Source organism: Artibeus jamaicensis, unplaced genomic scaffold, assembly GCF_021234435.1.
Source record: "Artibeus jamaicensis isolate MK-2021 breed Jamaican fruit bat unplaced genomic scaffold, CSHL_Jam_final contig_447, whole genome shotgun sequence".
In the NCBI taxonomy this organism is placed as follows: domain Eukaryota; kingdom Metazoa; phylum Chordata; class Mammalia; order Chiroptera; family Phyllostomidae; genus Artibeus; species Artibeus jamaicensis.
The window spans coordinates 1,640,951-1,661,211 of NW_026521834.1; the positions used below are offsets into that span (position 1 = coordinate 1,640,951).

Below are 20,261 nucleotides of genomic sequence, written 5' to 3' on the forward strand. Positions count from 1 at the left end.
TTGGAAGGACCCGCGTTTCATCCCGTCCTTCAGAACACCTATGGTAGTATTTAATCTCTTCTGGCCTCTTCCAAAAGAAGGGCGCGTAGGGGCGTCTATTGTCTGTACCCTTGCCTGGAAAGAGTAGCCCTCTATTTCAAACTGGAAGCCACTATCTCCTAGAAAATGGAGCCATCGGCTCAACTACAATTCCCAGCAGCCCGCACACAGCAAGTTCAGGAATGTGCCAGGTGCGGCAGCCTTTTACCTCCAACGTCTGACGTGCTTCACGATGATTTACGCTCCCTTGGTTTCCTTACCTGACCTAATTTCCTATTTCAGCTTGCCTCGTAGCTATTGACTACAACTCCCAGCATGCAGAGAGGCTAGATCGGTTGAGCTTTCGCTCTACGATTAGACTACATTTCCCACAAAGCCGAGGGGCGGGGACTTGCGTGGCTTCGGGCCCACGTGTAACAGATAAACGGAGTAACCCCCGCAAGTGGAGGTGAAGCCTGCAAAGCGAAAGTGTTGGCAACTTTGCGCTCGTCCTGGTGGCGGGTGCGGTAAGGGTCTTCCTTTTCCCGGGCGGTCGCTCAGCGGTATAGCGGAGAGTTGCTCTACACCGGAAACTTGGAGCGGGTAGGTGCAGCAGTCTTTTTGGGGTCGGACTTCGCCGCACCTGTGATGGGGCTGGCGGGTAAGCCTTTGGAACTGAGGCCTGAAAGGCAGACGGCCCACCGCACTACCTTGCACGGCGCTTCCAGAACATGCCGCGAAAGTCCCACTGTGAAAGGGACACGAACCTTTCCAGGGAATGGAAGGAAAAGATGGGGGGGGGGGGTGGCTTTGGGGATCTCTTCGCAGAGCTTCAGATTTAGAATGGCTGAGGTTAAGGGACTTTTTGCAGTCGTACGCAGGAGTCGTGGGTGTTAAGCTTGGCCCTGCTTCTGTCAAGCTGTATGACCTAGGACAAGCACTTCAACTCTCCGGGCCTTGGTGTCCCTGTCTCCTGTCTACTTCAATCACAGGGCAGTGGGAAGATGAAATACCAGTAATAGTGAAGTTCCCAGTATTTGTCTCATAGTGCTCACTAACCATTTGTTGAATCTGAATGCGGACGTTGAGACTACATTCAACTAGCATTAATTGAAAGTAACATTAGGCCTTTTCCATATAGAGGAGTATAAAGGAAAAAATTACACAATATCCCATTGTTTAGATAATCCGGTTGGTGTGGCTCTGTACTTTGGGCGTCGCTCCACAGACAGAAATGTCACCAGTTTGATTCCCGGTCAGGGCACAACCTTGAATTGCTGGGCCAGGTCCCTGGTTGGGACCTGCCAAGGGCAATGGATGGATGTTTCTCTCCTCGTTCTCCTTCCCTTCCCCCTCTCTAAAAATAAATTTAAAATCTTATTTTAAAAAGATGATTAAAAATGCAAACATTATGGCAAGAATCAAGATGGAAAATAATAGCCCTCCCAAACGGTTCCTTTCCCCCTTAAACAAGTACCTGAGTTATTTCCTGCCCATCAACATTTATGCCTGTACCAGAATATACGTATTTTAAATTTTACCCCAACAGGATAATACTGTTTATATTTTTTAGCATTAAAATAATTTGAATGACACCAACAACCCGGTAAAGTTTTATGGATGATGAACGTGATGCTTGCCTTGGGTCACAGAATAAGGATGGTGAAGTAGGAACTAGAGTAGAACCCAGGTCATCTGACTTCCAGTACAGAGCTCTTTATGCCGTTGTAGTGCACTTTATTTGTACTTTGAAACTAGACTTCATTCTTAGCTATAAAACAAGATTGATGGCACTTTCTTTCTTAAATAAAGTGATAGATGAAACCACAAAGCATGGCACCTGGCAGGTAGCAAGTGCTCAATAAATGGAAGCTCTTATTTTTGCCCTTAGTTCTCTCACCACCTTATAGATTTGGTTCATCATCCAAAATTGAGAGGCTTAGGGTATATAATGGGCAATTTAGGACACAGTGATCCTAGAGCTTGACTCTGGGTCCTTTTCTTTTAGAAAAGAAGCTATCTTAAAAAGGAGTGGTCTTTTCCTGACTGAAGATGGGCATTGGAAGTGGTGTAAGGACATTTTAATCTTAGTTTCTACCTCTGTTCCCTATTTGGTTGTTTTACTATATAACTGCCCGGTTTTTTGGCCATACACCAGTGGTTTGTCCCATAACTTGCTGTCCCCCCCATCCTGTTGTTTGTGCATTTAGTAATTTTTTGAAATATTTTATTTCTTTTTAGAGAGAGGGGAAGGGAAGGAGAAAGAGTGGGAGAGAAATATCAATGTGTGGTTGCCTCTTGCGCACCCCCTTCTGGGGACTTGGCCCCCAACCCAGACATGTGCCTTGACTGGGGAATTGAACCCGTGACCCTTTGGTTCACAGTCTGGCACTCAAGACAGCCACTGAGCCACACCAGCCAGGGCTGTTTCTTCTGCACAGTAGCTTTATGGCCATGGGCAAGTTAGTTAATCTCTCTGAATCTATTTCCTTTCTGAGGAAATAGACTCAGTAAAGTGAAGATAATATATTATGGGGATTCAGTGAGATGAGGTCCACTGAGCAATGGAGTCAATGCTTTAAAAAAAAATTCCTCCCTTTGCTTCTTTGCCCCCTTGTTTCTATCTACTCCAGAGCTGAGTAGGAAGGTTTCTGGGTCTTTCACTGGCCAGGGGACTCCTCAGAGCCTTCAGCCATGCGTCTCTCTGCCCTGTTGGCCTTGGCATCCAAGGTCACTCTGCCGCCCAACTATCGCTATGGGATGAGCCGCCCAGGGTCCCTTGCAGACAAGAGGAAGAACCCTCCAGGGACCAGGCGGCGCCCAGTAGCTGTGGAACCCATTTCCGATGAAGACTGGCACCTGTTCTGTGGGGATAGGGTGAGAGTCCCAGTTGAGGTAGAGAAGCGGGGGGGGGGGGGGGGGACTCCTGGGGAAGGATCTCCCTCCCTGACCCTCATGTGTTGCCACAGGTGGAGGTCCTAGAAGGCAAGGATGCTGGAAAGCAAGGCAAAGTGGTTCAAGTTATTCGGCAGCGAAACTGGGTGGTCCTGGAGGGGCTGAATACAGTAAGTGAAGAGTGGGGATGGGGGCGCTCAGAAAGCCTGTCCCATCTATTCCTACCTATTAAGAGCAGCAAAGGAGTCAGAAGACTGGCTGAGGGGATGGTGAGGTAACTAAACCTTCCGGTTTTCAGCACGGGTTGGATGCTCAGAGCTGTGGTAAGCAAGTCACCTTCACGCCCTTTGATTTCTGATAACCCCTCCTCTTTCGGACAGCATTACCGCTATATTGGCCGGACCAAGGACCACCGGGGAACCATGATTCCCAGCGAAGCACCCTTGCTCCACAACCAAGTCAAACTTGTGGATCCTGTGGACAGGTTAGCATGTGGGCTCTGGTTAGAGGGTTTCCCACCCTGAGTTCTTACAAATGTTAGCTGCATTTATCCAATGGCAGTGGTGGTTTAGATGCTCTGGAAACTGAGAGGGGCCATCTCATGGACATGACCCCCTGTAGGCAATCCCAATACAGAGGTAGCATTTTCAGCCATTTAATTCTACATTGTGGAGTAGCAGGGAGTCCTGGCCCCAGGCCTGGTTCATCTCTTCTGTCCACTAGGAAACCCACAGAAGTGGAGTGGAGATTTACTGAGGCAGGAGAGCGGGTCCGAGTCTCCACAAGATCAGGACGGATCATTCCCAAACCTGAATTTCCCAGAGCTGATGGCATCGTCCCCGAAACATGGATTGGTGAGGCTGGATGAGGGACAGGAAGATGGAATAGGCTGATGAAAGTGGGAGTAACGGATGTTAAGATTCTCACCCATCTTTATTCCTCTGGCTCATAGATGGCCCCAAAGACACATCAGTGGAAGATGCTCTAGAAAGAACCTATGTGCCCCGTCTAAAGACTCTGGAAGAGGAGGTGATGGATGCAGTGGGGATCCAGGAGACTCGGAGACACAAGAAAGTCTATTGGTATTGATCCTGGGGAGAGCAGCTTCTCCCCTCCTTGTCTTATCCTTGAAGGCTGGAGTCCCATCTTCTTCAGTTACCAGTAAAGAGTCATGAGTCCTCCTCCGTGTGCAGCTGCTGTTTTCTGGCATCCCTAATCCATGGTGCCTGTTCCAGGGGCTGCAGGGAGGGAGCCACCTGCCCCAGTGTGTGGAAGTTAGCTAGCCTGAAGGTGGCCTCCGAGGCACAGGGCTTACCGATTCAGGGATGGAGACTGGTGGGAGAGAGGTTCCCTCCAGTGGAGCCCTGGGAACATGCCACCTGTTCTGGAGGGCAGTGGGGGTTGGGGACATGAAACCTAATTGTCGCACCTCTGCAGGATCTAAGTTGGGAGGGTGTACACCTGTCCTTTTCCGTATTTAACAGAAGGGGAAGGAAAATAAAGATTCTGACTTTTTAAATTAAAAATAAATTTTTATGTAATACAACATAATACATGGAGTGAAATAAAGAGTATGAAGCTGAAGGTCTGTGGGGGGCCAAGATTCCAGAGAGGATGCAGGATACTCATTTTCTGGGTCAGGAATGCAGACTCTACCACCCCAGTGTGGCTCCCGGGTCCCAGGTGTGCCCGTCCGCAGGCTGTTGTCAGCTGTCTTCACTCTCCAGAACAGAGAAGGCCTGACCCAGGGGCCCCTTGGTGGCCACCAAAACCAGGTTTCTCGGAGAGAGTTCAGGGCTGAAGATGGGTAGGAGCTCAGAATGGAAGCCTGGGAGATAGACAGAGCTACTAAGGGGAGAAATGAAGCCCACTCTCAGCTGTACTTCTTGCCCAGGCAGGGATAGCCCCCTTCCCCATGGGGGGAGCTCCAGGAGACTAAGGACACCCAGTTCTCTACCAGGAACACCTGAGGCACTGACTTGAAAGGAGGCATAATGCTGGTTCCCAAAGCCAGGGATGCTTGCTCAAAAGGCACTTCAAGGACACACACCAGAGGCTAATTCAATAGAAATCTGTTTACAGGTCCCCCACCCCACCCCCATCACTGGTGACTCTGAAGCAGGTGGCCTAAGAATCACCACAGTGATGAACTCTGGACCCTGAAGGAGGAACCCCAGGACTCTAGGCCCTCGAATGCTGGGCCCCTGCTGTAGGCCACCCTCACCCTGCTCCTGAAGATACAGCAGCCGGTCCAGTAGAATCAGTGTCTCCACCAGTGGAGCCAGCAACAGGGCCAGGCTGAAGAAGGCCACCACACGGTTCTCCTGGGCCTGGTGGGCCCGAAGGGCAGCCAGGTTCAATGGCAGCTGGGGATCCAGCCCCACCCGCTGCAGCCCCTGCTGCACATATCTGTGGAGTCAGCCACACAGAGCACTCAGTTTGGTTTTCGGGGTCGCCCCCACTTAAACTATTGGCTCCTAATTTGAATCCAAATTTGCTTGATTTTCTACCCTAATTTGCATTTTAAATGTTTCTTTGGCTGTCAGCTGTCTGTCCAATAACAAATTGATCTAAAAATATATTTTCAGCCAGATCTGTCCAACTATTTGGCCATATTTTTAGCATTATAAACCCTAAGTCTCCTGATATTGAAGAAACTTTGAGAAGCTGCCCCAGTCAGAGAACTTAGAATCACCCCCTGGGAGCATTTAGATTTTCTTAGGGACTGGCTAGCAAGAGAGGGTGTGAGGGGACTCAGACCTCCAGTTGGCTCCTGACACCATCCCCCCAAACTCCCCAGCCTCACTCTTCGATCTTGAGTTCGTGGACCCTGGGGATCCCCTGCACGCCTGGCCGACGGAGCTTGGGCTGAGCGTGCCGGATGACTGTCTCTAGTGCTGCCCGGTAGCAGTGGGTTCGGAGGCCAGGGCCTGCTTTCTGTAGCCTCTGGGCATATTCCTCCAGGGCATGGCAGGCTCCCTCTCGCAGCCTGTAGGACAATTCATAGCCAGGCAGCGTGGCCACCCACTGACTCAGGGGGTAGCCACCAGGGTCACTCAACTTCATGTAGCAGCAGCCCACTGAGGCCAGGGCCTCCACCTCAGGGCAGTAGGAGAAATGCCTCAGCAAGGCGACACTCAGGTCCCCACAGGCATGGAGGCCTGTCAGCAGCAAGCGGGCCCCACCCTGACGTGAGTCCTCCAGTGGAAGCAGGAGCTCCTCACACAGAGTCCTGGGGTCTACCCACTGAACCACATGGTGTGGGGAGTGGCGAGACCCAGTTTGCACCACCTGTGGAGGCAGGAAAGGACAAAATAGGTGGGAAGTTTTTTGCTGTCCCCATGCCACCTCTGGTGGCTGCAGGAATCTGTCCTCTGTTCTCTCCCAAGGGAGAAGGTGGATGAGAAGCTGGGGCATGGGAGAGAGCTAAACCTTGAATCAAGAGATGGGATAAATTATGGACCTATCATTAACTACAAGTTTTTTCATCTCTGAGTCCGTTTCCTCATTTGTAACAAGTATAATACTGACTGGCTACTTCAGTTGTGAGATGGACATATCAGTGTGGAAAGCACTTTGTAACTAGACAGTGCTTTTAAGATGTGACAAGGCTTTGCCAAAGGGAAAACCTGGGAAGGGGTTAGCAGAAATAGGGACCACACCATCTCAAGCTGAGAAACTTGAAAGACAGCTCAGCCAGTCAGACCCTGCTCCTGCAGTTCCGGCTGCGGTGAGGGCTGGCCTACCTGTGGGTTCCTCTTCTCCTCCTTTTTCAGAGCCTGCAGGAGCTCCTGGTCCAGGTGCTGGGCTCTCTCCACCAGTCTCTGATCCCCTTCAATGCTCTTCACCTTCAGCCCCAGCCCCAAGGACATGAAGCGAGAGAGATGGCCCTGGAACCATGAGAGGGAGAGTAGAGACAGCTCCATTCAGTGCTCTTACCTACTGTCACCTTCTCTACCAGTGGCCTGGACAGACACCTGGGTCACAGGCTCCCAGAAGACTTAAATTCTGTCCTGTTTACTTTTACTGCTCCTTGGTGCCTGCCTCCTTAGGCCTGGGGCCTGACAACTTGCCTTCCAGCTGTTCTAGCCCCACCACTCCCCTCACCTACCCCCCCCCCCCCCCCCCCAGAAAAACCAATGTTCGGAGTCTGTGCAGCTCACCTGGCCTGAGCCCACATCCACAACCTGGGTGCAGCCTGTGAGGTCACTCAGCTTTTTCACCAACTGAAAAAGGTGGGAACAGAGGTCTCTTGGCCATTGGTTCTTGATTCCTGGAGCCTAATGATGGAGAAGCTTAAGATGGCAGAGGAAAAGGGGTAGAGGGTGCCATGGAAGAGATAAGATAGGGAAACTAATAGTAGAGGTGCTGACCCAGGCACCTTGCTCCTCTCAGGTCAGTATTCAGTCTCCCCCTTAGAACAAGAGCCTGTCTGTGAAGCCATGGCAGGTTACGGAGGTGTCAAAACAGGACTTTCAGCCATAGCTACCAACCAATCTAGCAAAAGGATTAAAAAAATCCCCCAAACCAGCATAAGTTATGATTTTAGTATGTCTGCCAAGGAAGGAAACTTCTAGGGTCTCTGGTCCTGCAGGTGATACAAAGTGCCTGCATCTTTGTAACCCACCAGCTTAACAAGTCCCCCGGCCCCCAGACACTACCTATACCACAAACATCCCCCTTACCTCTCCCAGCCTCTGGATTTCATGCTGCTTCTTGGGCCTGACGTGTTTTCGGAATGGAGCTGTAAGTCGGGAGCTCTGGCTGGGGTTCTCCAGAAACTCTGAGGGGGTCTGAAACCCAGGTGTCCGGTTAAAGGCCAGGGCATAGGCTGTAGACTTCAGGGCCAACAGGGTAAGTGGCCACACCGACCTGTACCTGAGATAGCCCACCCAGACCCCCAGTGAATAGACCCATTGTGTCCTGAGGGCACCAGTGTACAACCCAGGAAGCCCTTGTAAGACTCTGAGCAACGGCTGGCTGCAGGGGTCAGTGCCAAGTCCCCCAGCAGAGGGCCCCCCTTGCCCATACCTGACCACGTCCCCGCCCCCAGGCATCCCTAGCAGCAGTGTGGCCAGCTGTGGAGGGTTCAGTCCATCCAGTGCTTCCTGCCATGAGCAAGGCAGTGTGCCCCACAGGCCGTCTGTGAAAAACTCCTGCAGAAGGGGAGACGTGATCAACAGGCTGCTACCGACTGGGGTGGCTCCGTGGCGAGCATCGTCCTGCCAACTGAAATGTGGCAGCCAACTGATGTTTGTGTCCCTCTCTTTCTCTCTCCCTTCCCCCTCTCTAGAAATAGTCTTCAAAAAACCCCACCAACTACTATCGTTCCCATTTGTCCCCACCCCACTCTCAACACTGGCTGCAACCAGCAGGTACCTCCTACTCATCTGAGTCACCTCTTCTCTAAAGCCTGTTCCAGACTCCCCTCCTTCCTCGGAGACCAGAATGCATTCTGAACACATCTCTCCTTTTCAAGTTTGCCACTTATTTATGTGCTTGTTTCCTCCACTCAACTGAACCTAAGGGTAGGGATGGTGTCTTCTTTACATCAGCAGCCCCAACACCACAGTGACTGACATGCAGTATTAGTATGTTACCATTTAGTAACCTATTGTTATATATGCCAGACACCTGATATGCCAAGATTTTTATTCATTCATTTGTTGAACACAAATTCTGGAGCTTCGGTTATGCACCAAGCTCTATTCTATGATACAGCAATGAATCAGGCAGACAAAATTCTTGCTCTTGCAGAGTTTACCTAAAGAAAAAAAATTTAGATAACATCAAATGCACAGAGACAAGAAAAAACCAATGAAATATAAGGAGACTCTGAATGAGCATTTTAGAGAAATGAAGGAACGCTTGAGTTGACACTTGAGCTGAAACTTGAATGATGAACAGGAAACAGGCATGTAAAAAAAAACAGGCAATAGCAAACACTTATAAAATAATATGCCAGGCACTATTCTAAACATTTTATATTTATAGTAACACATTTAATTGCAATGAGGTAGGAATCATTTTTATCCTTCATTTTACAGATAAGAAAAATGGCACCCTGGCCAGGTGGCTCAGTGGGTTGGAGCATCGTCCTGTCCACCAAAAGGCTGCAGGTTCAATTTCTGGTCAAGGCACGCACCTAGGTTGCAGGTTTGATCCCCAGTAGGGGCACCTAGGGGAGGCAACTGATCAGTGTTTCTCCCTCACACTGATGTTTCTTTCTCTCTAAAATCAATAAAAACATACCCTCGGCTGAGAATTAAAAAAAGAAAACTGGCAACTTAAGTAACTTGCCCAAGTCAAAAAGCTAGTAAGTTGCTGAGCTAGAATTTGAAATCAACCTGACTAGAATTCCTGCTTTTAACCATTCTATTGCCTTTCTGTTGAGGAAAACCACTCCAGACAGATCAGTAAGAGCAAAGACCCAGATGGCTGCCATATCTGTGGAGTAGAAATCAGGCCAGTGGGGGTACAGTACAATGAATGTGGGAATGAAATGTGATGGGGTTCAAGAAGCAGAAGGGGACAGATCCCACAGGGCTTCAGAAGTATTAAAGGTAATGGTAGGGAGTTAGGATTTCATCAAAATGCCTAGCAAGGAACTGTTGTGATCAGATTCATATTTTTAAAGAAATCAGTCTGACTGCTTGTGGGGAACTGGTTATGGGGGAGCTTAAGTCCACGAGAGAAATAATGGTGGCTTGGCCCAGGTTGGTAGCAATGAAATGGAGACAAATGAGTGAATTTGGCTTTTTTTTTTTTTTCTGGAGGTAGAGCCAAGAGAACTTGTTGAAGGATTGGACTGTAGATCAGTGAAGAAAAGCTGAATCAAAGATGGCTTTTGGGTTTGTGGGCTGAACAATTCAGCAGTTGCTGGTGCCATTAATACACCATCTAATTTATTCTTCTCAATGATCCTTCAAATAGGAATTTATTTTTGCAACTAGGGCTAGGAGAAATTTTTATTTAATGCCTGAGGTTACTACAGTAGGAGAGGCAGGTTTCTGGTCGGAGTCTATCTAATTCCAAAGTTTATTTTCCATTACGTTACAAAATCAGGAATTTAAGCATGGATGAATGCACTTGTGTGTTCTTGGAACACCTCACATGTTCTAGGAGAGTTCAACGTAGCTGCAGCGCGGCTCAAATGTGCATGCATTTTATTACTTTGGATTTAGAAAGGTTAGAAAAACAACCTAGATATCAGAAATATTAATATTTGTGTCATCTGTAAAAAAAAAAAAGAGGAATCATCCCAGTTTTAACCGTTTTTTGTAAAGACAGACTGAAAGTCATAGAAGAGCTCAGAAGCTAACTCCAGATTTTCTCTGTCGTGGGCACCTAGCCATGCACACAACCAGAAGCACCCCGCCACACCCCCATGGCCTCACGATGATGTAGGCGTCCAGGATGGAACGGTAGAGCGACAGGACACGGGTGAGGTTCACAGCTAGCTGCTTCCTCTCCTCTTGAGAGAGGCCCCGAGCGGAAACGCCCGGCATCTGGGCTCCAGTTGGTGGCGCCACGAGCGAAAACGTTGTGAGAAGGAAGGCAGCGTCAACACCACGCGGACCCAGAACCTAGAGCTGGTTTGGACCTGTAGAAGAAATCAGTCTGCATTGGCCTCTGCCACCGTCTTTCCCGAGTTCCAGGTAGAGGCTGAGGACCTAAGACGTCCTCCCGACGTCACAGGCCGCGACGTCCACAGCGCAAAGGTGTACCCGCCCAAGTCCAAGGCGAGCAATAGTGGAGTGTCAGGTAGTGACGCTCCTGAGGCTGGCCGGGCGTCCAAATCCCGCCCCTTCCCGTGTACTTCCTGCCCATCCCCGGAAGTGGAGTTAGGGCCCCCGCGGGCGGTAGTTCCCGTTTGTCGCGGCCTCCCCACACTTTCAAGTTGCACCCCAGCGGAGCCAAAGGGACCAGTGGAGCGCATCCCGCCCACGCCCACGCCACCGCCTCTGCTCAGGCCGCTGTCCCTCGGCGCACGCGCGCGGGAATGTTCCAAACCGCGTGCCTGCCAGCCGGGGCCCCATAGGTGGGAGCAAATTTCCGTGCCGGCTTCGGGCGTTTCCGGTCTTAGCGGGCTCAACTGGGAGGTAGGTGATGATGAGGAGAACGGGCTCCGTGAACGGGACAGCCAAAGTGTGCTCGCCTAGGTAGCCTGCTCGCCGCCTCAGCTTTCCCCCTGACCTTGTGTGTTGTCAGACGCCTTTTCTTGGGAGAAGGACTTGGGTGAGAAGCATGTGGAGATTCCCTCGATCTGGAACCCGCGATGGGGATGCCACGGTAATCTAGATGCCGTATGCCGCACTCCTCACTGGTTTCGAGCGTACTTAAACGTTCCCTCCTTGGGCAGATGTAGTAGGAGCTTACTTATTCTGGCTTTCCAGACTCAGACAGAATCGAGCTGGTTAGCCCTTCAGCCTTCTCAGTTTACAAATGAGAAGGCTCTAGAGAGGAGAAATGACCTTCCTAAGACCGTAGGGCTGGTTAATTGTGGGCTTGTCTCAGGGCTCCTAACGTCATTTCACATTACAGATTCATTCCCCCACTATCAAGGAGGTTGCTCTGATGTATTTTCTCCCTTAAGTCCTATGGAAATGAATCTTATTGTTCTCCCAGGCCTTTGGGCTCTGTTATCAAGTTCACTTTCTTCCCCAGGGTATATTACAAACCTCCAGATGTTGGTCTGTGGGGTTCAGCAGAGGATCAGTTCACTAACCCTTCATTGGTAAGCCACTCTTCCCGATTGCTGTCCTATCATCCACCATCCTCATGTCTGCCTTACTTCTCAATCTGGATTTTGGTAAACCTCCCCCCAAAAAGGCATTAGAGGGGAATGCCAAGCACCGAAATTTTGTCAAGAAGCGGCGGCTCTTGGAAAGGAGAGGCGTTTTGAATAAGAAGAACCAGCCCCCTAGCAATGTGCCTAAGTTGCACTCAGAACCTCCAAAGAAAGGGGAAACTCCTCAGATGGATGACACTTTGAAAATCCCTCCCCCTCCAAAAAAGAAGACTGCTGCCTCCAGTGGTGGGTCAGAGCAGTCCCTGGACAAGAAAGCATCTGTGCCTTGGCTGACCCCTGCCCCTTCACAGAAGGCTGGTTCTGCTGTGGCTAAAGTAGATTTGCTGGAGGAGTTCCAGAGTGCCCTTCCAAAGATTAAGAGCCACCCAGCTCGCCACCAGAAGAAGGACCCCCAGAAGAACCCTCCTCAGAAGAATACCCCAGCTCATTCAGAGAATAAATTTTCCGGAGCATCCCAGATGCTGCCAAGGAAGATGGTGGCAATTGACTGTGAAATGGTGGGCACAGGACCCAAGGGGCATGTCAGTTCCTTGGCTCGATGTAGCATCATCAACTACAATGGAGATGTGCTCTATGATGAGTACATCCTTCCCCCCTGCCACATTGTGGACTACCGCACCAGATGGAGTGGTATTCGCAAGCACCACATGGTGAATGCTACACCCTTCAAGATTGCTCGGGGTCAGGTGAGAGGCATGGGGCACTGCAGTAGCAGTGAGGTGGGTGGGGAGAGGTCCAGGCAGGTGTGGACCATGTTGGTGGTGGGAGAAGGCAGAATGTTTACAGAATGAGCTTGGGTGTTATTTATATAAGTGGGACAGGTAGTCTGCAGTGAAGGGGATAAAAGACATGGCTGATGTGTCTCATTTCACCCATTGAGCTAACTTACTCATTGTAGCCCTCTGTTGGGTACTGGGAACACAATAAATGAACAGGAAAGGAGGGTGTGTCAGCAGAGGTGATGGAAAGGAGGGGAGCTTACTGGCCTTGGGCGGCCTCCAGAGAGCGCCCTTGGTCCACCACTTTGTAATTTCAGCTGCACAGTTTGCCTTCTCTAGACACATTCCATTACAGTATTTCCTTACATACCAGAATAGTCAGTTGGAGGAGGCTCATCAGAGGTGAAACGGTTGGATTTTATAAAAAAAACTTAAAGAGTTGAAAAACTCATGCATTAGTGGCAAAGTTGGCCAAAGTCTTGGGAGAGGCAGAAGGTGGGGTGAGTCTGAGATAGACAATCTGCTGGGCTTAACAAGGGCTATGTGTTGAAATTAATGCAAGTAAAGGTGTTGTTGGACAGTAAACTGCAAGTAAAATCAACTAAGTACCTAGTTGATTAGACTGCATCTGTTTTTCATCATATATCATTTCCCCAGGGTTCAAGTGGGGTAGGAAACCAAGGTATAGCCAGATGAGTCTGACCCCTAGCAAGGGGTCCTATTGGAAGACCATGTACTCATTTTTCCAGGAGTATTGCTCTTGTTTAAAACCTATTTGGAACTCCATTTTGGGAATGGCCTTCAGAGCAATAGCACATTCTTTGGTTGGTTGTCCTCGCTGATAGTATGTCACCATGCTTTAAGATCCTGAAATGGTGAGAAGTTATTTGGTTCTAAGTCTGGTGTGAATAAGGTTCCCAAATGGCTGGTAGACACCTGGTTATGAGCAGGAGGATCTATAAAGCAATGGCACTGACTTTCTGTTAAAACAGCACAAGCATGGGTCACCGGATCACTTCCCTCTGCAGCCTTAGTCTTAAATGATTCTTTTTTTTTTTTTTTGGTAAAGATTTTATTTATTTATCTTTAGAGGGGAAGGGAAGAGAGGGAGAGAAATATCAATGTATGGTTGCCTCTCATGTGTCCCCTGCTGGGAACTGGCCTGCAACCCAGGCATGTGCCCTGACTGGGAATTGAACCACAGTTGTTTGGTTCACAGGCCCACGCTCAATCTATTGAGCTGCATCAGCCAGGGCAGTCTTAAGTGATTCTTAATCTTTTATGGCTTGTAGACCTTTTGAGGATATGATGAAAGCCTAGACCTTCTTTTTGCAAAAAACAAACAAAAATATATGTAGGTATATCAATTTACCTGTAATTTGGGGCTTCCATCACCTCCCTAGAGCCCATCTTTGATTCCATTTGTCCCAGCCTGACACCTAAGGCCAGCATAAAGGTAACAGTTAAAGGAGTTCAAGAAGCAAGCCAGAACTGAACTAGATGCTTTATAGTTACAGAAACATCTTGAATGTGAATGTCATTTGGGACTGTGGGCAAATTAGACTATTATTGGGATAGAAAATAATGAGAAGGTAAGGAGCCACTTGCAATGTAAGTTAGTCCAAAAAGGGTTACACTGGTCCTGGCTGGGTAGCTCATTTGGTTAGAGCATCATCCCAAAGTGCCAAGGCTGCAGGTTTGATTACCGGCTCAAACGAGGGCTCATACAGCAATCAACCAATGAATATATTAATAAGTGGAACAACGAATTGGGGTTTATCTCTCTCTGGGGTTACACTGTGAAAAATACCTACTTTCAGGGAAGGGGAGTTGAGAGACTGGGTGCAAAGATTAGTAAGTACAACTTGGTTGTTACAAAACAGTCATGGGGATGTAAAGTACAGTATAGAGAATACAGTTAATGACATTGCAATAACTATGTATGGTGCCATGTTGGGTACTGGAAATGTTGGGGAGAACACTTTGTAAAGTTTATGATTATCTGACCACAATGTTGTACACCTGAAACCAATACAAAATAATATTGAAAGTCAACTGCAGTTGAAAAATAAAAAGTACAAAACTAAACAAAATATCTATTTTCATCTTGGGGAGAGAAGATAGATATCAGGTGAAAGAAAACTTGTAGGAGAGGGCATTTCAGGGATGAGGCAGGTGGGCCCTTGATGGAAAAAAATCTTCAAGGACCTAGGACCATGATGGACTTTTAGGACTCAGGGCTCTACCTGAGTTCTCCTAATCACCGTCTCTTCCACGCTGCTTTCAGATCTTGAAGATACTCACAGGAAAGATAGTGGTGGGACATGCCATCCACAACGACTTCAAAGCCCTTCAGTATTTTCACCCCAAGTCTCTCACCCGTGACACCTCCCACATCCCCCCTCTCAACCGGAAGGCTGACTGCCCAGAGAATGCTACCATGTCTCTGAAGCATCTCACCAAGAAACTGCTGAACCGGGACATCCAGGTAGCATCCTTCCACATGGTGCCAGGCCCCTGGCTTGGACACTGTGGAGTCTTTCTTTGCTGTGTCTCTAGGCTCTGACACCAGAATTCTTTTGGTTGTAGAGATCTCTCAGGCAGGCTGCCTTTATAGGAAGAGTGTTGGCGTAAGGGGTCAACTTCTCTTTCTCTAGGTATACATAAGGATAATAATTCCTGTTCTTTACCTCACAGTGTTCCAAAGCCTACTTGGAAAAGAAAAAAAAGCCTTAAGTGGGTGTAAAACCCTAAGAAAAGAGGAAAGTCAGGTGGTGGTCTAAAGACCTCATAGTGGTTGCAAAGACCTCTCATGTATTTCACATGTTTGGCTTTCAAGGAAGGGCAGATATACCTGGTAAGAGGCTGTAGACACATGTTATAGAGAGAGTTAAGGAATAGGGGAAGATGGAAGACTCAGACGGTCTGGCTGTGATCTGGATGTCCTATTTCTACAGTGTAGAAAAATAAGGCATACACGTGGTACCACATAAAGGACTGCGGCAGGCTTTAGCAAAGGCTTTCTAGGACTTGAACCCTTGAAATTAGGTAAAGGGAAGGGCCCCACCAGAGTTCTACCTTTGCAGCCCACCAAGTCTGCAGAAACAACAGCTTGTATCGCGCCTGAAGGGAGCAAGTAGGGAAGTGGGGGAAAAAAAGCACAATTTCTTACAGCCTCTTGCTCTTCTCTTCCTCCCTTGATCAGGCTGGGAAAAGTGGACATTCCTCTGTGGAAGACGCTCAGGCCACCATGGAGCTGTACAAGTTGGTTGAAGTTGAGTGGGAACAGCACCTGGCCCAGAATCCCCCCAAAGATTAGCAGCAGTGGGGATACCTTTGGTGAGAGGAGGCAGAGGCAGCACCACACCTGGAAAAACAGGGCAGTGAACCAGCGGACAGGACAATCCTACCAGCTCCCCACCTTTGGGAACCAGAGTTGTTGCGGGGAGAGAGGCTCTACCCCAGACTTAATATGTATTGAAATCTCACCTCAGGTGTTGTGTCGTGTGTCTGGTTAAGTGTCCCATGAAGGAGGAATCTCCATGTCAGTACCCAGCCCTACACTGTTTACCCGTTAAATGGTGCTAAACACAGGTCCCAGGGTGCTTTGTTCTAGTCAAGCTTTTTGACTTTTAAGGGTCGGGGCATACTGGGAAATTTAGTTTCCCAGACTGCCTTATCACTAGGGTAGCTATATGTCCCATTGTATGCCTTTTGTTCTCAAATAATTAACAGCACCCTTTTTCACTCTCAGAAGTATCCTGGTTGGATGATAATTGTATGGTTACATTACATATCAAAGTCTACATTTAGTCTGTGTCAGAATATCACCTGTTTTTTCCTCCCTGACTTTGAGAAGAACCATCCCTGGTGAGTTCCAAGGCAATAGAGAGGTAAGAGAGTATGATTTGAAAATCAACTTTTATGATGTAGGAAAGCATTCTCTCTCTTAAAGCAATAGAGGATTTATTTAATTTAGATCCCACCTGATAGGTTAAAAAAGAATTTTAAAGTCTTTTACTTTGCTAAAATAAGCCTCTTAAAAACTCAAATTATTCCCTTGATAAAATCTTTTTCCTTGATAAATTTTAATGGAAAAATAATTATGTGGTCTTTTATTTTATTTCTTTTTAGAGAAAGAGAGAAACATAGATTGGTTGCCTACCATATGCACCCTGACCAGGGAACAAACTCACAACCTTTTGGAGTATGGAACAGTGCTCCAGCTAAAATACCCACCTGGGGATTAACTTGCTTTGTTGCAAGGTCTTGTTGGGCTGTAATTCTGTAAGAGGTCCCAGTGTTTGGGTGGCACTGACTGGGTCCTGGTTTGCTGGAAGTCATCAGGAAGCATGGACAAGCCTATTTGTGTAGCCAGTGTGCTCTGGTGCCTGGTCCTTGCCCTTCCCACAAATCAAAAAGCACAGCTCACATCACACCCCAAGCCACTGGAACACCTTTACATGGAGTACATGTGACTAGGAGAGTGACTCAGTGGGCACATGGGAGGGTTGGAGCAAGAGGAAGGGTGCTTCTTGGTGCTAGCCTGGTTGTTCCTGCTGCCATTTCCTTGGTACACACCCTCATTTTGGGAAGGTGAGTCACAGGTCTGACCTTGTGTCTGAGATAACTGTCTTGAGAAAATGCAGACTCCATATGTTTACTGGGACTTGTGCCCTCTTGAGTGGCTGGTTTGACTTCAAGGGCCAGAGTCACAGTCATGGCTGCCTGTAGCAGGGGTGGTTAGGACAAGACTAAACATGTGGTCCTGTCACATACTGTGCTGCAGGATCTGTTTGCACAGGCACCTCTTGAGCTCCTGAGAAAATTGGTTCTTGCTTAGTCCAACTTGAACTGTCTGTGACACTTCACAAGGTGCCAGGTCCCAGGTGCCCTACACACTAGGAAGGCCACACTCCCAATTAGACATACACAAGAAAGCAAGTCTTCATTACATCATGATCAGTTAACTAGACAACCCTCATCTGAGATCAGTTTTTGCGTTACCTGCTGGCTGAAACAAAACTGGGTTTGTATGTATCTTGGTAAAGTAGCAACTGGCTTTTCTGCTTCATCCCTTCACGCTGAAACCCCCATCTTCATGTTCTACAGGGCCCCTGGTCTCAGTCCAACATTAGAGCTCAGTCTGTCTGCTCACCAGGAAGGACCTGGAGGATGAGAGGACCTTGCACTGTTTTCTCTCATCACTTTCTGATCAGAACCCAGTCCACCCTGCAAGGGTATTTGGGGATACACTGTCATTCAGTCCCCTTTCTTGTCCACAACCCTCTGTCCCCAGGATCCTGGCTTCATCAATTGATAATTGAAGAGCCCCACTACAGATTGCTGCCTGAATCCCTATCAGCAAAACCTTTATGGCTTTAAATTTAAGATCCTTTAGAGTGGACCACATTCCTGACAAAACCCAAACTCTTCTAATAATCTCTTCCTGGCATGATTATATTTTAATGCTAAGAGACCCACTACTGCAGGTGAACATGGGAAAGGGTAAAGATTGAGAACTATATTCACCAATCATAAACGTGGTAGTCTAAAACTTAACAGAGTAGTTCTCAAAAGAGGAAGGGAGGTGTATTTTGAAATTTCAGATGATAGTACTGCCTCTTCCTCCACCTTCATGAAGCACTGATCAGATTCACAGAGCAGGATGACAGCTATAGGGTGGGGTGGAGAGATAGAGCAAAAAGGAAAAAGGAATCAAGGATAACAGTGTGGTGATTGTAGGGTGGGGAGGGGGTATTAAGGGGACTAAATTGTAATAGAAAAAAGACAATAAAAAAATTTTTAAGCCCCACTGATCTAGTGAAGGCTCCAAAGAGGAAGCATTTAATCCTTAGTTCAACAGATGATTACAGCTGACCAGAAGAAAGATCAACAGTACTATAATTATGAACTGGTCCCCCAGGCACAGTAGCCAAAGTCCAAGTTTAGAGACAAACACTGATGTGTGCGATATGCTAGGTAAATACCCTGTATCTATAGTCTGTATAATGTACACAACGCTCTTTGGGTAGGGGAACTCAAGAGTTAAAATATTTTAGCCTTAGTTATAATTGAGAGGCTTAAGCAATTAATACAAGTGAAAAGCTTCCAGGACTGGAATGCATGACCTCTGTGACTCCAGAAGGTCAGCAAGCAATTCAGCCTTTGTGGCCCAGGGGGTCTGCAAGCCTATAGAGCTGGTATGAGTCATTGTGCTCCAAAGAGGAGTGTGTGCAATGGACAAAAATGGTTGATCAACAGATAAAGTACTAGGAAAGTCTTTGCCAGACTGCAGTTCTTATCCGATTAACCTTTTTCCTAACCACCTTACCTACCCTTACTTCTTATAAAAAGGTGGCTCTGAGTGAATGAGATGTTAAGACAGTTTTGGGGGGTACTTAACTCATCATCTCAGATCACTGGCATCTGAATAAAGTACCAATAAAGATTTAATCCTTGTCTCTGTTTATTGGTTCTGGTAGTGACAGGCAGCATGAACACTGACTTCTCGTTTCATTTTCTGGGGACTGGTGGGATACCTTTGAAACTCTCCAGTAAGTCTGGGTTTCTGGCAAGAAGTCCTGTTGGCTGCCTGGACTGGAGGGCCCACAGGGTGCAGGTTTGGAGACTCCCTAGCAGCTGCCAAGTGATTTCACTTGGGGACTCTCCTCCAATTCTCAGCACTCCCCATCACCTTCACGTTGGATTGAATTACTGTCCTTTCTGGTTTGAGGTTGTAGTCCAGGGTTATGATTTAGAAGTCATCAGGAATTAAGGTGCCTTCTGGTTGGTTTGATATTGCAGAGCTCTGTGTGGTAGAATTGTAATCCCAGGTTATGATTTAGAACAGTTGTCAGTAACTAAGGTGCCGTCTGGTTTATGAGATATTACAGGGCTCCATCTGGTAGAATAGGGGTGGGGGAGCTCCCATTCTAGAGACAGCTCTTTGGGGCAAATAATGGCTGTTTGGTCACCTATGCTTATGAACCTATGACTAAAAAGGAAATGGTCTTTTTTTTTTCTTAATTTTTTTTATTGATTATGCTGTTACAGTTGTTCTATTCCCCCCCCTTCATTCCCCTCCACCCTACCCCCGTTCCCACCATTACCCCCCCTTTAGTTTATGACCATGTGTCTCAAGTTCTTTAGATTCTATATTTCCCATGCCAATCTTGCCCCCCCCATCTATTTTCTATCTACTGTCTATGCTACTTATTTTCTGTACCTTCTCCCCCCTTCTCCTCCTCCCACTCCCCTGTTGCTAACCCTCCTTGAGATCTTCATTTCTATGTTTCCACTCCTGATCTAGCTGTCCTTTTAGTTTGCTTTTGTTTTAGGTGTGGTTGTAAATAACTGTGAGTTTGTTGTCCTTTCACTGTTCATGTTTCTTTAACTTCTTTTTCCTAGCTAAGTCCCTTTAACATTTCATATAATAAGGGCTTGGTGATGATGAACTCCTTGAATTTGATCTTATCTGAGAAGCACTTTATCTGTCCTTCCATTCTAAATGAAAGTTTTGCTGGATAGAGCAATCTTGGTTGTAGGTCTTTGGATTTCATGACTTGGAATACCTCTTTCCAGCCCCTTCTTGCCTGTAAGGTCTCTTTTGAGAAATCCTCTGACAGTCTGATGGGGACTTTTTTGTAGGTGACTGTTCCCTTAGCTCTTGCTGCTTCTAGGATTCTCTCTTTCATTTTAATTTTAGCTAATGTAATTATGATGTGCCTTGGTGTGTTTCTTCTTGGGTCCAACTTCTTTGGGACTCTCTGAGCTTCCTGGATTTCCTGGAAGTCTATTTCCTTTGCCAGATTGGG

General features: G+C 47.7%; 3 protein-coding genes across 10 annotated transcripts; 2 read left to right on the forward strand and 1 right to left on the reverse strand.

The window, feature by feature from the left end:
- Positions 1-441: 441 nt before the first annotated feature.
- MRPL24 (mitochondrial ribosomal protein L24) lies at positions 442-4,094 on the forward strand. Of its 2 annotated transcripts, XM_037132561.2 has the most exons (7): positions 442-621; positions 2,027-2,088; positions 2,652-2,895; positions 2,988-3,083; positions 3,294-3,397; positions 3,637-3,767; positions 3,866-4,094. In XM_037132561.2, the coding sequence occupies exons 3-7, from the start codon at positions 2,713-2,715 to the stop codon at positions 4,000-4,002; spliced, it is 651 nt and encodes a 216-aa protein (XP_036988456.1). In that variant the 5' UTR covers positions 442-621; positions 2,027-2,088; positions 2,652-2,712; the 3' UTR covers positions 4,003-4,094. The 2 variants fall into 2 exon arrangements, with proteins under 2 accessions (XP_036988456.1, XP_036988457.1); XM_037132562.2 differs by lacking the exon at positions 2,027-2,088.
- Positions 4,095-4,190: 96 nt separating this feature from the next.
- On the reverse strand, positions 4,191-10,703 carry METTL25B (methyltransferase like 25B). Of its 6 annotated transcripts, none has more exons than XM_037132555.2 (8): positions 10,311-10,703; positions 7,945-8,069; positions 7,599-7,791; positions 7,077-7,193; positions 6,660-6,803; positions 5,720-6,204; positions 5,138-5,322; positions 4,191-4,741 (listed from the first exon to the last, which is right to left on the reverse strand). In XM_037132555.2, the coding sequence occupies exons 1-8, from the start codon at positions 10,419-10,421 to the stop codon at positions 4,620-4,622; spliced, it is 1,482 nt and encodes a 493-aa protein (XP_036988450.2). In that variant the 5' UTR covers positions 10,422-10,703; the 3' UTR covers positions 4,191-4,619. The 6 variants fall into 6 exon arrangements, with proteins under 6 accessions (XP_036988450.2, XP_036988451.2, XP_036988452.2 ...); XM_037132556.2 differs by having other exon boundaries at positions 7,077-7,139; positions 10,311-10,702; XM_037132557.2 differs by having other exon boundaries at positions 7,599-7,706; positions 7,945-8,677; positions 10,311-10,393.
- A 29-nt stretch (positions 10,704-10,732) lies between these two features.
- ISG20L2 (interferon stimulated exonuclease gene 20 like 2) lies at positions 10,733-19,426 on the forward strand. 2 transcript variants are annotated; one of them, XM_037132559.2, is made up of 4 exons: positions 10,733-11,015; positions 11,581-12,411; positions 14,732-14,932; positions 15,650-19,426. In XM_037132559.2, exons 2-4 carry the CDS (start codon positions 11,695-11,697, stop codon positions 15,761-15,763), a joined length of 1,032 nt encoding a protein of 343 aa, XP_036988454.2. In that variant the 5' UTR covers positions 10,733-11,015; positions 11,581-11,694; the 3' UTR covers positions 15,764-19,426. The 2 variants fall into 2 exon arrangements, with proteins under 2 accessions (XP_036988454.2, XP_036988455.2); XM_037132560.2 differs by lacking the exon at positions 10,733-11,015 and adding an exon at positions 11,022-11,205.
- The last annotated feature ends 835 nt before the right edge of the window (positions 19,427-20,261 follow it).

Coding starts and splice junctions, on each gene's coding strand:
- MRPL24 (XM_037132561.2), top strand. CDS start 2,713: ATGCGTCTCTCTGCCCTGTTGGCCTTGGCATCCAAGGTCACTCTGCCG. Junction 3,398..3,636: donor CTTGTGGATCCTGTGGACAG/GTTAGCATGTGG, acceptor TCTGTCCACTAG/GAAACCCACAGAAGTGGAGT. Junction 3,768..3,865: donor CGTCCCCGAAACATGGATTG/GTGAGGCTGGAT, acceptor TCTGGCTCATAG/ATGGCCCCAAAGACACATCA.
- ISG20L2 (XM_037132559.2), top strand. CDS start 11,695: ATGTCTGCCTTACTTCTCAATCTGGATTTTGGTAAACCTCCCCCCAAA. Junction 12,412..14,731: donor TCAAGATTGCTCGGGGTCAG/GTGAGAGGCATG, acceptor CGCTGCTTTCAG/ATCTTGAAGATACTCACAGG. Junction 14,933..15,649: donor TGCTGAACCGGGACATCCAG/GTAGCATCCTTC, acceptor TCCCTTGATCAG/GCTGGGAAAAGTGGACATTC.
- METTL25B (XM_037132553.2), bottom strand. CDS start 8,378: ATGTGTTCAGAATGCATTCTGGTCTCCGAGGAAGGAGGGGAGTCTGGA. Junction 7,792..7,944: donor GGGGGCGGGGACGTGGTCAG/GTATGGGCAAGG, acceptor GGGCTATCTCAG/GTACAGGTCGGTGTGGCCAC. Junction 7,194..7,598: donor AAATCCAGAGGCTGGGAGAG/GTAAGGGGGATG, acceptor CTCCATCATTAG/GCTCCAGGAATCAAGAACCA.